This window comes from Geotrypetes seraphini, chromosome 6 (genome assembly GCF_902459505.1).
Source record: "Geotrypetes seraphini chromosome 6, aGeoSer1.1, whole genome shotgun sequence".
NCBI lineage: Eukaryota > Metazoa > Chordata > Amphibia > Gymnophiona > Dermophiidae > Geotrypetes > Geotrypetes seraphini.
Genome location: NC_047089.1, coordinates 50,163,723 through 50,180,798, shown reverse-complemented (window position 1 = coordinate 50,180,798; position 17,076 = coordinate 50,163,723). Strand labels below are relative to the sequence as shown.

Sequence of the window (17,076 nt, the reverse complement as noted above, 5' to 3'; positions counted from 1 at the left end):
TCAATTTTCTCAAATTATCACTTACTACTCAGACTTTATCATGAGTTACTAGTATATTTTTTTTTATTATTTCAACTTTTTTTTCTTTTTTTCTTTCAATACCAAACTCTATGGTCATGCGCCGGTATTAGCGGCTAGCATTTCCAAACATTCCTCAATGTGTGCAAAAATAAAACAGTCTATATTTTTTAAAGTCACAACCAACATTGATAGTTGTAGACAGAAAAAGCACTTACCTTTTGGCTTTAACTTGGTGTTAAACGGCAGAACATATCTGCCGCTCTAGCCCCACTCCCTATGTCCGACGGGCCAGCCTGTTACACAGTTCGTTAATATTCTATACCAGTATGCAAGTATGTAGTATTGTCATGATATTTAAGAAATTGTTAAAACCTATTTATTGTGTAAGCATTCTGCTAAAGGGATTAAACTGTGCTCTAGACCAGTGGTTCCCAACCTTGTCCTGGAGGACCACTAGGCCAATCAGGTTTTCAGGATAGCTCTAATGAATATGCATGGAGCGGATTTGCATGCCTGTCACTTCCATTATATGCAAATCTCTCTCATGCATATTCATTAGGGCTGGCCTGAAAACCCAATTGGCCTGGTGGTCCTCCAGGACAGGGTTGGGAACCACTGCTCTAGACAAAGTTTTTAACATACTGGGGAAGAGTTATCGGTTGCTTTCATTGAATTATGTAGTCTGTTGAAGATTGTATTTGTATTATTTTTTTAATGTGATTGTGAATTATTTTATTATGAACCGCCTAGTTATTAGGCGGGTAATAAATATTTGAAATAAATATTCCTCCCTTTGTAAAGGGGCTTTTAACTTGTATCCCCTTCCTTTTCTTCTTTCACTCCCCTTCTTCCCACATCTTGCGATTTAAACTTTTCCCTGTATAACGTTTCCCTCCTGTTGATACTCTCATGCTTTTAGTTGTATCTTTATGTTAATTGATTTAACAGTATGATTCCCCTTCTCTCCCAAAATATATATATTTTTAAATTGCAAACCACTTTCTGTAAAGGCAGCATATCAAATAAAATGTACATGAATGTGAATAGTGCACATTACCACTCAATATGGCACATTCCTACACTTATGGTACCTATTACAAAGCCACTGCACATGCACCGAAGCTCATAGGAATTGAATGGGCTTTGGTGCATTTACTGCAATGGAATCATTACTGCAGCTTTGTAAAGGGGGCCCTTACGTTGCAATTTATTTCATGTTTGATTTTAATTTTTTTTTTTACTGAAAAGTATGCAGAATGGAAATAGCACTGCAAAAATACGAGAAAATAACACGGGGACAAATTTGTCCCCGTCCTTGCAGGAACTCAATTTCCCCATCCGGTCCCCGCGAGTTTTGTCGCTGTCCCTGCCCCATTCCTGTAAGCTCTGCCTTAACTGCACAAGCCTCGAACACATATGATTTTAAAGTGTTTGAGGCTTGTGCTGATGAAGACGGAGCTTAGGCATTGGTGGATTGAGGCATTATGACATCACAATCTGAGCTCTAGAATGTTGCTACTTATGATTTTAAACAGTTTGAGGCTTGTGCAGATGAGGACAGAACTTAGGCATTGGTGGAATGAGGCATTATGACATCACAATCCGAGCTCTAGAATGTTGCTACTTATGATTTTAAAGTGTTTGAGGCTTGTGCAGATGAGGACAGAACTTAGGCACTGGTGGAATGAGGCATTATGACATCACAATCCGAGCTCTAGAATGTTGCTACTTATGATTTTAAAGTGTTTGAGGCTTGTGCAGATGAGGACAGAACTTAGGCATTGGTGGAATGAGGCATTATGACATCACAATCCGAGCTCTAGAATGTTGCTATTTATGATTTTAAAGTGTTTGAGGCTTGTGCAGATGAGGACAGAACTTAGGCACTGGTGGAATGAGGCATTATGACATCACAGTCTGAGCTCTAGAATGTTGCTACTTATGATTTTAAAGTGTTTGAGGCTTGTGCAGATGAAGACAGAGCTTAGGCATTGGTGGAATGAGGCATTATGACATCACAGTCTGAGCTCTAGAATGTTGCTACTTATGATTTTAAAGTGTTTGAGGCTTGTGCAGGTGAGGACAGAGCTTGCAGGAACAGGGCAAGGATAGGAAAATGAGTTCCTGTGGGGATGGGTAAAAATTTGTCCCCCTGTATATTCTCTAAAAAAAACCACATTTGTGATTCTGAAGCAACATCTTAATCTCTGCCTTTAAATTTCCAAATTGTATGTACAAAATTACATTTATTTATTTAATTTGTTTTCTATCCCATTGCCCCCAAAGAGCTCAGAACGGGTTACAGGTTGAACATGCATAAAAGACAGTTAACAGATTATGATTTGCTATAATTACAGTATACTTTATGATACAAGATTTTTATCCTAACTTGTTATATACTAGGGGTCTAATACCAATATACTTAATATACTGTTTATAGCAGGGGTGTCAAAGTCCCTCCTCGAGGGCCGCAATCCAGTCGGGTTTTCAGGATTTCCCCAATGAATGTGCACGAGATCTATTTGCATGCACTGCTTTCATGGTATGCTAATAGATTTCATGCATATTCATTAGGGAAATCCTGAAAACCTGGCTGGATTGCGGCCCTCGAGGAGGGACTTTGACACCCCTGGTTGATAGTTATCTTTACAGTGCAAGTTTTGCAATACAAGTTATTATTCTAACTTGACACACACTAGGTTACACTGTCTAAGGGTCCCGTTTACTAAAGCATAGCACCCGCTAATGGATATTAGTATGCTCTGAGGGTCAGATTCTATAAACAGCGCCGTCGTCATCTGCCTAAATAAACAGCCGCCAATTGCTTGTCAATCACACAACAGCGCCGTTTATAGAATTGCAGCTTCTTGAGAGATAGGCGTTTTAAAGGCCTACATTTCTAGCACCTACAGAGGCGTTTAACAGTGCCTAACGCCACGTCCAGCATTTGCCACGCCAACAGTGGCATTAGGCATTGTAAAGCGTCTCCATTTCTGCAATGAAGGTGCTGGTTTTCTAGGCACCTACATTAAAAAAAACAAACGATTTTACATCGCATTTAAATGGCTTTTTCCACTTAAGAGGTGCAGCACCTACCAGCGCCTATCTTAAGGTACCATTTATAGAATATGAGCCTAAGGGCTCCTTTTACTAAGCTGCGCTAGCGGTTTTAGCACGCGCGCTAGACGCTAACGCCAGCATTGAGCTGGTGTTAGTTTTTGGCGCATAGCGCACGCTAAAAATGCTAGCGCATCTTAGTAAAAGGAGTCCTAAGTGTTACATGGCCTATAGATATAAAATACATGCAGCATTTAGGGCTCCTTTTATCAAGCTGCGCTAGCAGGGTTAACGCGCGTGACGTTTCATCACGCGTTAACCCCCGCGCTGGCTTAAAAACTACCGCCTGCTCAAGGGAGGTGTTAGAGGCTAGCGCGGCCGGCGGTTTAGCGCATGGTATTACGCGCATTAAACCGCTGGCGCGGCTTGATAAAAGGAGCCCTTAGTGTGCACTAAACTTTATGAAAAGGGCCTCTAAATCTTTCCCTGGTGTAAATGATTATAGTTAGTGTGATTTGTATAATGCTATCATGCATAGCAACACTTTATACGGACACAAGAGAATCAGTATTCAAACTTTTTGAGTTATCTGTATATGTCTGTGGCTTTTAAAATTCCCTTCTTTAGCTCCTAATCCCACAGGATTTAATCTAATCTTCATTTTATATACCGAATCTACTCCCTAAGGAGCTCAACTTGGTTTATAGTTCGTTAAAAAATAAAACATAACAAGTAAAAACTGTGGGATAAAAACAGAGATTGGTTAGATTAGATGGATGGAAAAAGTTAGAAGAAAGTATGTTGAATTGCTTTAAATTACTATATGACAGCTAAAATCAAATTAACTATTGTGAAAACAACCAGGTTTTTAAACTTTTTCAAAACTGAAATAATTGATCTACCAGTCTTAGAGAATCTGGAAGTCCATTCCAAATCCTCACCAATTTAAAAGTAAAAGATTTACTAAACTTCCCAGTGCATTTAATACCTTTCAGAGAAGGAAATGCTAATTTGTGAATTGTTGTAATTCTTGAATAGCAGGATCTAAAGGAATTCCCACTAAGGGGAATCAAAGAGTCAAATATTCCATAAAGGAGTTTGAAAACCACACATGCACACTTGAACTGTATCCTATGATGGACCGGAAGCCAATGGAGTTTTCTCAGCAATGGGGAAACATGGTCGTACTTTCTCTTTCCAAAAATAAGTTTGGCCGCTGTATTCTGTATTAACTGGAGACGATCTAAACTGCCCTGTTTAATACCCAAATAAATAGAATTACAGTAGTCCAACTGGGCCAACACAGTGGATTGTATCAGTAGTAAATAATGTTCTGCCAAAATCAGAAGGCATTCTGTGTGTATAGTTTGACTTTAGCCGGACAGGACAGATATTCAGTGCTGTTTAGCTAAAGGTCACTGCACAGTAGAGAATGACACGGTGACAAAATTCATCACCGTTCCCGTCCCCGCGGATAACTGCGGGAAATAATCTCATGTCATTTTCTAGTGTCTATTTCGAACTCGGTCCTTCTACACCATCATTCTTCAAAGCAAAGCTTGCGGGTCAGTGGTTGTGGCCATTCATACTCTGATTCTTCCCTCTCTCCTTAAAGAATGACATGAAGATGGTTTCCCGCGGTTATCCGCAGGGACGGGAACGGTGATGAATTTTGTCACCGTGTCATTCTCTACTGCACAGATCAAGTTTCAAGTTTATTTATAATTTGATATACTGACCATCATAGGTATCTGGCCGGTTTACAGTATTAAAAATTTATAAAACATTAAAAATTAGAAATAAAATAAGGAAGGTACTGCACATATTTCCACCTGTGTTGAATTTTATTGTACTTGTCTTGACCTTTACAGATTTGGCGGTATATCAAGACTTAGGGCTTCTTTTACTAAGCTGTGCTAGCAGTTTTAGCACACGCTAGACGCCAATGCCACCATTGAGCTGGCATTAGTTCTTGGCGCATAGCGCAGGGGTCAGCGCACGCTAATCCGCAACACGCACTAAAAACACTAGCGCACCTTAGTAAAAGGAGCCCTTAATAAATTGTACATGGTTGAGCTTAATAGCTGACCTAAAGTTAAATGGGGTCTCTTTATGTGGTTTATCTTTACTTAAGTGCCAAAGAACATCTGACTAAAGTTAATCAGATAAACATATCAAGTTATTTTTGTTACTCACTGAGCTACTTGGTATAGTTCCAACATAAAATAATCTCCGCTGTCAGGTGCTTAAAATCTAGCCAAGCTGGACAGACAAGATAGGCAAATAAAAAGAAATGGTGAGGTTTATTTTTCTATATACCGGTAATAATGAGTTTTTAAAATGTTAGATGAGGCTTGCATGCAACCCATAGCAACTTCTCCTCCCTCATTGTTGGAGGATGCGGTTGTAGCAATCAACATATTTGGGGTTTTTTTAATTTTGCACAAGTTCCCGGAGGAAAAGTCCTTATCTTCTATTGACATAAACATAGGAGAAGCCACTACGTGCCCTGGGATCGGTAGCATGAAATCTTGCTACTACAAGTGTTTCAGGATTCTTCCAGGTATTTGTGACTTGGATTGGCCACTGCTGGAAGCAGGGTACTGGGCTAGATGGACCATCAGGCTGCCCCAGTATGTCTATTCTTATGTTTTGTTTCCTACCCTTGTCTGTTCCTCTGTCTTTCATCTAATAAGAAGGGAGCACTAGTAATTACTAACAATAAAATTATCAGGTTAGCAAGTCCCCTTTCCAGTTCAGTTGTGATGGGGACATGGGGCAATTTCAAGGCTCTGGGTCACTGACACAAGGTCCTAAGTGGTCAGCCTCCAACGACTTGGCATAAAACTACCATTGGAGTGAAGATTGAAAGAGGTTTTGTTTTTTTTTGGCTCACCAAGTGCAGCCATGGCGGTCTGAGGTCTGTGGCACCAATCCTTTCTTCCACTCACCGGGCCAGTGAGCAGGAGGGAGGCCATTAATCGATCGCATGTCTCTTTCTTAGATGGGGAGACACTTGCTTCTTTCACATACTTCAGCTGTTCTAAAAACTCCGGCCTCAGGACATCTTCATCAAACTAGAAAACAGAATGAAAGTTTCTGAAATTCTATTTCCCTTTTAAGCTGCTAGACTGGGAAAAGACATATACACAGTTTTATGGATTTCCTATAGTTAATTTAGATTTTAGGAGAAGGTTTAAAACTATTCTTCTTATTCACAGACATGTGTTAAACAAAGAATAGTGTTCCTAGTATCTTTTATGTTATGAAAACAACCATGTGGATGATGCTGAAGGACCTTTCCAGACTAGCACAAAACCGATTTCGTTTTAGATCCGAAATTCATCAAGTCACTAGGACTTGAGCACAAGTTGATGGCACCTAACAACAACAACAGCAATCTTGTATCCCGCCAAATCCTCGCAAGATGGAGTTCTAGGCGGTTTATGGGCAACATTATCACGACATAAAAATATACATAAAATGTAAGATTAAATCAGAGACTTCTAAAACAGCAAGATACAAATAGCATTATGATGTAATTTTTATACTTTTATTATGGAGGATTACTGTATTTCTTGTAATTTTATTATGTAAAACCCAGGTATTGTGGCCTCCTAGTCTGTAATCCAGTTTGAACTGTGAAGGTATTAGCAGAATATAAATTTCAACGTTATGGTACATTATGTAGAAGGGAGTGGGTTAGTCAGAGATACATAACTTTGGGTTCCTTTTACTAAGAGGCAGTAGCAAATAGCCTTACCCCCTCTTCTATGAAACTGCGCTAGCGGTTTCTAGCGCAGAGAGCCGCACTGAATGGCCCACGCTGCTCCCAACGCTCATAGGAACTCATAGGCCTCTTAGTAAAAGGAACCCAAAGTTATGTATCTCTGACTAACCCACTCCCTTTTATATAATGTACCATAACGTTGAAATTTATATTCTGCTAATACCTTCACAGTTCAAACTGGATTACATACTAGGAGGCCGCAATACCTGGGTTTTACATAATAAAATTACAAGATTCAGATTTTGGAGACAACGTTATCAACAGTTGATGAGAGGGCCACTTTACTTATCTCATTAGTCTTTACACAAGACCTCAATGCCATGATGAGAATGTATTTTAGAAATGCACAAACTCCCTTCTTGGGACAACGCGTTTGGATATATCTTGACGTCAACAAGGAAACCCAAGCAAGGAGGAAGCTTTTTCTTGCAATGAGGCAGGAAACAAAAGATTTGGGGGTCAATTTTCAATTGGCATACCCATGTAAAGGTATAATTAAGTACGCATGATTGAAATATACTTTTTTCGTTCCAGACCATTTAAGGACTTTTTTGGACTTAAAAAATATCTCTAAGAGTTAAGATAGTTGGTAGATATATAGAGAGTAGCTATTACCATTAATGCCATGAGATTGAATTTAATTTCCTTGGTTGTGTTAATTTAAGTCCCTTGTTTTCCTAGGACAACCCCCCGTTAATTATTTGGGGTCTAAGAAGAAATTTAAATTGTTGCCGTATTATAAATTTATATTTGAAATTTTTTTTTTCCCTTTTTGCTTTGCTTAAACAAGTGTTCAATTGCTTGTCATATATTGCAAAATTTAATAAATAAAAAAAATTACAAGAAATACAGTAATCCTTCATAATAAAAGTGGTGGGGGGTAATATGCCCTTATTTATTTATTTTACAAATTTATATTCCTGCAATTCTATGCGGAGTGCAATAAGACATCCAAATGATAAATCATAAATTACAACCTTAGCTTTATTGGAGCATTCCAAAACAATAATGCCATTTTTCCTTCAGCCACTAAAACCTCAATTTTTTAAATTAATTTCATTAATGGCCATGTGTTAATGTAAATCAATGAAAAGTAGGGGTCAAGATATGTATCCACTGGGACGTTTATTATGCTTAAATGGATTATACTGACTAGATATGGCCAGTGTTTCGGTGCCTAAAAGGTACCTTCATTGGGAGTCTACAATCAAGCAATAATCATATGGTTTACACAAAATGCAATTAGCGCTTGGCCATTTTAAAAAATTACCATTATCCATGCACTAACCAGTTAGTCCACAGTAACATAGCTCCCCTAACTGGTTAGCACATGAATAGCCACTCTCTGCACCTAACTTATCACCTAAAAAAAAAAAAAACCCCACGAGTGTGTGGTTAGTGTGCACACATCTCAAAATGAATGCATAACTCATTAGGCAAGCATTAGTACCTGACGTAGCTTAGTAAAAAACCAACAACCTTTTTTTTGGCATGACAATTTTTACATATGTTGCCACAGTAATACATGGAGAGGACAATTTTGATAGAAATTTCAGTGGGTAAAAAATTTTGTACCCAAGTAAATCTATTGTCTGAAAATTGTTCATCCCGGAAGTGGACAAAAATATGAATATAATTCCACAATGCACCTACTTTTTATCCCCAGCACAGTGAAGGCATTCTAAGAGTGGGGTCAGAATGGGGAAGAAAATATCCCCATATAATAGTTTCAAAACTATGAATATTGTTTTAGTTGAAAAAAAGTGCCCACAGTGCAAATATCTGCAGATGTATCTTTTTCAACAATTTTCAATGTGCAATTACACTTTGAAAACTGGTGTAGATCATGGATAAAAAGAACTCGTAGCAATTTAGTCAGTTGGAAAATAAAAAATAGCCCTCAATATGGTTAAAAAAGAGAACTGAAAATACACAATAATGATAATTGCTACAAAATTGTAGGTCACAGAAAGAAAAAAAAAATAAGAACAATTCCAAGGGTCTGGTGTGGTGCTTGCCACTGGTCAGGTTGTGATTCTGGCCTAGTGGCAGACTTTATAAAACCTATCAAGGCAGAGATGCCAAGTTATACTGTTTCAGGTTGTCAAAAAGCCTCCAGTCCTAGGTTTCTGAAAGTTCTATCCTGGTATATTATGTAGGGTTACCATTTTATGAATGGAAAATTCCCGGATGCATGGCCACGTCCCATTCTGCCCATAGCACCGCCTTGTTCTGCTCCAGCCCCACCCCATTCTGCATCCAACCATGCCCCATTCTGCCTCTAGCCCCGCCCCATTCCACCCCCAGTCCCAGTCCCAGAAAGCTTCATCTTTTCATTCCTGACCTCCGGGCTGCGTCCAAGAGCCTCCGAGCATGCGTGGACACGTGTGACATCATCTGCACATGCTCAGAGGCCCTCCAGATGCGGCCAGAGGTTTCCAAAACTCAGACAAATTGCTGGGTTTTGGAAAGTTCATCCAGGCACCCAGATAGTCCTCTAAAAAGAGGACATGGCTGGGTTTTCCTGGATAACTGTAACCCTAGTATTATGGAACTTGTAGCACCAATTCTAGTTGGCAGGATCAGGCACTACAAAGTTTTTGAATTTACATCCTAAAACAGTGTGGAGTTTGTAGTACAAACTCCACACTGCTTTGGGATGAAAGTTCAAAAACAGGACTGGCCAAAAAGTCTCCAGCCTGGAACTGGGTAACTTGGCATCTCTATCTTTAGCTCACATGCAAGTATATTTCTTCCATAAGATAAGCATCTCATCTCCACCCACCAACACAGCGCAACACAACACACAAACTCTCTCACCTGAGTGACAATCATGGTGACTGAGCAGGGTATGCTGGTAAGAGCCTGCTTTCACAAATGCTCTCACTCACAGCTTCACATCACACTCATCAGCTCTGGTGGTTTATTGACTCAGTTTGGGATGAAGAGGACGAGTTGGCAGGGCAAGAGATGGGCTGGTGAGCTGGCTGCCTGGATGGGGTGTTTGTGACATGCTGAGGTTGCTAGGCAACCCTGGAACAGTCCTGAGCAGAGTTGGAGAAATGGAGCTGTTTGATTGGCTGGGAGAATTCTGCTTTGTTCTCATAGACTATCGAATCAAATCTATATTATCCTCAGAGAGAGGTCAAAGATTACCCCTTTGTGATGCTTTGAGGTTTCTTAGACTATACTGTTAAAACTTTTAACCTTTACTTTGCAAAGGAAGTTTCCATGAAGAAGGAGTCCTACCTATCCCCCAGAATCTCACTTTCCTGACCTGTTCTCAGAAGGAGAGGCAAACACAAGCAAAAAATCCAACATAACTGCAGTATTGTGTCATACAATAAACAAAAGGAAAACTGCAGAAATGATGTACAAGATGCCAAGTCTTTATTCAACAAGTATTGCACAGCGGAGGAGCCATTTGACCCTTTCACCAGTCGACAATATCACCCTTCTATCCAGTTGTAATCCGTATGGTATCCCAGAATGAGGTTTATATACCTTTAGGACCCCCGAGGAAGGAGTTTTTTTCCAAACACGGACCATGTCAGGTCCCGGTTCATCACTCCTTTGGACCATATCTGGATACAAACTGTTTATGTTTTTGCAATACTTGTTGAGTAAAGACTTTGCATCTTGTACATCATCTCAGCAGTTTTTCCTTTTGTTCAGAAGGAGGGGTCCAGCATCCAAATGGCTCGTGGTTGTCCTGGAGATAGGGAGGAAGGTCTGAGAATGTGAGATTTCTATTCAAATTCATCTAAGTTGGTTTTGTTCTATGAAGTTAAAATTTAATCAAGAAAAGTCTTTCTTTGAAATTAATACATTAACATTTCTACTTTCTATGCAGAGCTGTTAATTTCTCTGGCTGGCAGGAAGAGGGTTAATTCATTCTGTATTATAAATTAGTTTTCAACAGTTACAGCCTCAGTATCCTGAGATCATGGGTTCAAACCCACACTGCTCCTTGTGACCCTGGGCAAGTCACTTAATGCCCCCATTATCCCAGGCACATTAGGTAGCTTGTAAGCCCACACAGACAGGGAAAAATGCTTGAATACCTGAATAAATTAATGTAAACAATTTTTGCTCCCCTGGGAGCTGCTCAGCCAATCAAATTCAGATCAGTACTGTTAGGGCCTTCAGGAGGTTCTGAGAATTCCCAGCCCAAGAGCCCTGCTTTTTTGTTGTTGTTGTTTGTTTCCTTTTTGTTTGATGCAGTTTGACAGGTTGATCAGGCTGCCTACTCAACAAATCAAACTGCATCAAGCAAAAAGGAAACAAAAAAATAAAAAAGAAGGTCTATAGAGCTGGGGATTCAGTGAATCCCCTGAAAGCCCTCACCGCACGCCACTAAATAGCATTGAGTGCCTATTCTGGCACATTCCCTCCCTAACTGGATACCAGGACTTAACACCTGCTGAAACTAGGGCCTCCTTTTACGAAACTGTGATATCAGTTTCTAGCGCAGGGAGCCGCGCTGAATGGCTCTGCGCTGCTCCCGATGCTCATTGAGTTCCTATGAGCGTTGGGAGCAGTGTGGGCCATTGAGCGTAGCTCCCCGCGCTAGAAACTGCTATCGCAGTTTCATAAAAGAGGGGGTAGGTGTAATTCCCAGCATCCAATTTAGTCACACATCTTTGGTATTCTGTAGCACTGCGTGCAAATATTAGGCATGCCTTTGACCTGCCCATGCATCTCTTATGACCACACCTCCTTTTGGGTTGCGTGTGTGGGATTTCAGTGCACATTGTTATAGTAAGATGTTCATGCAAATTCAAATTGGTACCAATTAATCCCAATTAGCACCCAATTATTTGTACTAATTAGCTTGTTAGCTGATATAGTTGGGCGTACATCTTGGACTTGCGTCCAATTTGAGCATCATTTATAGAATCTGGAAGTATAGGGGTAATTTTATAATAGGGCACCTGGGTTAAAATGGCAGAAAGACCCCCTATTTTAGCCTATTTTATAAAGTATAAAGATATGTGGAAGGGCATTTTCAAAATGATGTCTAAGAACAAAAAACAAAAGTATCCAACACAAAACATCCACAAAAAATGTCCATCTCATAGTCATTTTCGAACAGAACTAACCCTGGGATTTCCTGTATAACAAATATGTAAGAAGGTCCAAAATGAACAACCATTTTCCCAAATAAAACGTACAAATTATAACTGCCCTCCCCCTCCGGGCAAGGACATCTGCCTGGCAGCATTTCTACAAAAATGGTCACAAGGATGTCACTGCAGAGCAGTCTAGTGGTCAGTGCATTGGGCTTTAATTCAGGGCACCTAGATTCATATTTTATTGCAACTCCTGTAAATGGTGAGCCCTACAGATCCAGGGAAATACCTACTGTACACCACCTCAATATCCCTCAGGCTTACAGGCATCTTTAAGGCTCACAATTTAAAGAAACAAAGATAATTGAACCCGAGTCCCTCAGCTTACAGTGCTTCACTAGTCACTAGGTTACCCTTTAGACCTGCTTGCTGCTGTGTTCAGAATGCCCATAATACCTGATGTTATTAGGGAACTTAGCTTCCTTTTCCAGTGTCATTTTCAGGGGTGATGGAGGGAGACAATAACCGCTCGGGGATTCATGAGAGGTCATGCCTTAATCGCTCCAGTGGCCAGCTGCTCAGTCAGAGCACCTTTTTGCACCCTGGATGTGATTGAAACAGTCTAAATAAAACCATCCTTCTCTTTAGACTTTGATTATTGCTGCTGGACATCCTAACTTTGGATCCTTGCTAGTCCTATCCAAAAGATGTCCATAATAGGCTCCCTTTTGATACTTGGATGCACTACATTGTAGGACGTCTAAATTCTGCCGTTCCAAAATCACAGCTTATTTTGCATTTATCAGTTCATTCATTCATTCAAAAACATAAATCCCACACAATCACAAAGGACTAGGCAGTTCACAAACTCAATGTACCTAACTGAAACTTCAAACAAACAATATAAAACAAAACATACAAATAATATACAAGGACGGTTTGAAAAGTTTGGTAAAAAAGCAAGTTAAACAATTTAGGGCTCCTTTTACTAAGGTACACTAGCGTTTTTAGCGCGCGCTATATTGCCGCGTGCGCTAACCTCACGCTACGTGCCAAAAACTAACGTCAGCTCAATGGTGGCATTAGCGTCTAGCACGCGCACTAAAACCGCTAGCACAGCTTAGTAAAAGGATCCCGTAGTCTCCATCGAGGGCTATACACGTATCCCCTCTTTTATTAACGCATAGCGTGGGTTTTAGCGCCGGCAGCGGCGGTAACTGCTCCAACGTTTATAAGAATTGTAGGAGCATCGGAGCAGTTACCGCCGCTGCCGGTGCTAAAACCCACGCTATGCATTAGTAAAAGAGGGGGATTAGTCCAGCCAGTTTGCAGTTTTTGCATATCGTAGGAAAAATAGTTTACAATAAAACTGGAAACTCACTGCACTAAGGGCCTCGTCTATCAAACATTTTCCGACATCCATCTGCTTTTAAAGTGAGCACAAATCCTGCCGAAATCATACCTATGTTGAAGGTATGGACGTTCAACCTTTTTGAGAGCAGGTATAAATTCAGATGTGTAAAATTAGCACAATCACGTTTGAAGGGGTGCTGAAAAGTTCTCAGCTCAACCAAGAAGAGAATAAGAACATAACCAATGCCTCCACTGGGTCAGACCCGAGGTCCATCGTGCCCAGCAGTCCGCTCACGTGGCGGCCCAACAGGTCCAGGACCTGTGCAGTAGCCCTCTATCTATACCCCTCTATCCCTTTTTCCAGCAGGAAATTGTCCAATCCTTTCTTGAACTCCAGTACCGTACTCTGTCCTATTACGTCTTCTGGAAGCGCATTCCAGGTGTCCACCACACGCTGGGTAAAGAAAAACTTCCTAGCATTCGTTCTGAATCTGTCTCCTTCCAACTTTTCCGAATGCCCTCTTGTTCTTTTATGTTTTGAAAGTTTGAAGAATCTATGCCCTTCATGATCTTGTAGGTCTCTATCATGCCGTGAATATGGTTCAATCAATGATCTGAAACTACGTCAGCACAGAGATTTTGTTTCTGCAAATTGGCACTTAATGAAATAACACTCTTTTCAGCTACAGTGACAAAATAACACTCAGAATTTAGGAAGTTGGTTGGCTGGTCTTAGAACTTTTCAGCACCCTCTCGTATATTTTATGTAGTAGACATGTAATCCGTGACTTCACCCTGCTAAACACTCAAAATCTACCCCTGAGCAGTATACGTATTTGCTGGTTTGTACCTTGCATCCTTTTAGGAGTCATCCATAAGTGCCAATTCTGGGGATGCTGTGGTTACTTAAGCACCCCCAATATTTGAGCAAACTCCTTTACTGTGACCAGGGGCCATTCATTTGTATCAAGTTCAACACCCCAAATCATTTTGTAAAGTTGGCTCCAATGGTGTCATCTAATTTCATAACAACCCATTATTTACACACAAAATGGCTTATAAAACTATCCTGCAAATGAACGTTTGTGAGATCATAATTATGTCTTTAGTAGAGCACAAGATGGTGAGCTCGCGTGTCCCGCAGTCCATGCTCTCAGTTCAATGGATAATGTGCTCTGCTTCTGTATTCATCCACAGTAATGCAGGTATAACCCCTCCAGAGGACTAATGTAGATAGTTTAAATTCTCTGCAGAGCAGATATAAAACTTATATAACTCCATGAATTTTATTGGTTTTTTTTAATGAAAATGTATGTATGTATTGTTTTTTCTCATGCTGTGAACCGCTTAGAACCTCCCCGGTATGGCAGCATAAAAATAAATTATTATTATTATTATCTGGTGCATGAAATTCTTCTGACTGCCCTTTTTATATGGAGTTTAACTATTCTGATTTACACACTACCCTTCACAGAAATCCTAATAATAAATAAACTGAAATATATTAAAGAATACAAGATATTGTTTGCATGTCCCTGCTGCCTAGCTGCATTTATCGTTCTGTTTCTGACAGAGTTTAACTGAAAGTAATGTGTGTGCTGACACTCAAGTTTCCCACTCCTAGAACACCCCTCACTGGCCCATGCTCTTTAAATCTCTCATATGTATAAAAGTGATAGCCTTTCAGTCATACTTCTGCTCCTGTCCCAAATGCTAACAACATTTTCTCCACACCAGAGCTTCTCCTAACCTATCTCCTATCTTGGTATGCCTCACGTTAACTCACCCCAGCACCGCCTCTCTGCTGCCTGCTCGGCCTTCACCTGCTGATCACCTGTCACTCCTAAGCTGCTTTTTCCTGCTCTGTTCTGTGCTTAGCAGCCCAGGGTGAGTCTTATGCTCTGTTTTTGTTCCTGCACGTCTCCTTTCTTCTGTGCCTGAATTTGCAGCAAAGTTCCAGTCCCCTTAAAGGGACAACACATCAGCACTAGCTAGTAAGTGCAGGAAACAAATTTTTCTACTAGGAATTTGATGTAGAATTTGTAGTTATTTCTGCTCTGATGGGTGTGGGGATAGGATCTATTGAGTTACAATTACTGTGAGAAGATATACAAATAATTCATTAGTAATAAATGCCTTCCATTGTCCTAGGACTGTGGTAGACAATTCCGGTCCTCGAGAGCCACAGGCAGGTCAGATTTTCAGGATATCCACAATGAATATGTATGAGATGGATCTGCATACAAGGCCTTCTTGAGATGCAAATCTATCTCATGCATATTTATTGGGGATATCCTGAAAACTTGACCTGCCTGTGGCTCTCAAGAACTGGAATTGCCTACCCTTGTCCTGGGAGGACAATGCTTTAAGCCAACTATCCTATACCCACTCAGAGGTTTTAAACCCAGTCTTTGGGGCACATCGAGCCAACTGGGGTTTTCAGGATATCCTCACTTGAATGCATTGGAGATATCCTGAAAACCCCAACTGACTGGGACTTATTACAACAAATCAAATATATTAAAATGTTTAAACTCAGGATAGTGTTTTGTTATTAAGCAGAGCAATGAACCTTATCTAGCTAAGGAGTTCTAGAGGGGTGGGGCACTGGTGAGCCTAAGACCAGAAGATTGCATGCTCTGTCTCCCTCTTCTTTATTACATTATAAGCAGATAAACTTGATATTTCCAACTTTTTGGACTCCTACGAACATTCATCGTTATCATGGCTACCTCCAGACATAGATAAATATGACTCACATTCTCCTCAACAAGGACTGAAATGAGTGATGCAAGAGCCTCCATCACCATGCAAAACAGCCTGAATTACAGGAAGAAATAACAATGTTTACTCTTCTCACGGAACTTCTCTAGGTAAAAGATTTGATTAAAGATAATAAAGACTCACTGGGAGAATTAAAGCAAGAAATTCTTTTGATCAAACAATAAATTTCACATGCCTCTCGCTTGGATCAGACTGAAGCAGACCTCACTGCACATGACGCACAGCTAAAATCCCTGCCTAAATTATCACAGAAAATACAAGTTCTTCAATGATGATTTAAACAACAGTTCTAGGAGAAATAACTTTAAACTTCTGGGATTACCTGAATATTGTGAAGGCTCGGATCTCATCTCTATTTTTGAAGATTTGGATTTGATACCTTATGCCATCTCACATCATTCAAGGCTCATCCTGACCTTGCCCGATTATTGCAAAATCTCTGAGATATCAACATGCACTTTCACACAGGCACCCTTTATTCAATTGTCCTTCTGTTGAACTGTGATTCACTTAAGTTATTTGATTTTCCTTGTTTTGCTCTGCTTTTATGTTTTGCATACTTACATGACTGGGGGATTTTACTTAAAAGATATCTTGTCTTTAAACTGGGTTTTGAGTGGTGATTTTATTTGCATATCTCACTCCAGCAAAAGCCTTGACGTTTTAGCCTCTCCCATCCCACCTGGCCCTTAACTTTTTCTGCATTGTGGCAGAGTTTTCCCCATTTTCTCTAAGTCCCACTGCTTTTCCTCTTCATATGTGTGGCACCTCTGTGGCCACCTTTGCACCCTGATCAAGAGGAAGGCTACACATATTTTGGGGAAATGAGCTCAAGAGCACTTCAATTTAAGCTGAGAAATTGTACACCACCAAGAGCAAATGCTAGCATAAGCAGTATTTTTTGAAACAAAAATTTGAACATATTTTCAATGGCCTAAATTTAAGCAGTTTTGCCAAGGGGTCCCCTATGATGGCTACGACAGCAATGGGAAGAGACAT

General features: G+C 40.2%; 1 protein-coding gene across 5 annotated transcripts in view; it reads right to left on the bottom strand.

The window, feature by feature from the left end:
• TEX26 (testis expressed 26) overlaps nt 1-16,485 on the bottom strand; it is a 46,438-nt gene extending 29,953 nt beyond the window's left edge. Inside the window, exons 1-3 of one of the 5 annotated variants that reach the window (XM_033947632.1) lie at nt 15,080-15,126; nt 9,689-9,912; nt 5,975-6,155 (exon numbers count right to left, since the gene is read on the bottom strand). In XM_033947632.1, coding sequence (XP_033803523.1) covers nt 5,975-6,155; nt 9,689-9,703 — 196 coding nt within the window. In that variant the 5' untranslated portion in view covers nt 9,704-9,912; nt 15,080-15,126. Of the gene's footprint in view, nt 1-5,974; nt 6,156-9,688; nt 9,913-15,079; nt 15,158-16,399 lie in introns of those variants that run through there. The other 4 variants (XM_033947636.1, XM_033947635.1, XM_033947633.1 and 1 more) reach the window with 4 other exon arrangements.
• Between the last annotated feature and the right edge of the window lie 591 nt (nt 16,486-17,076).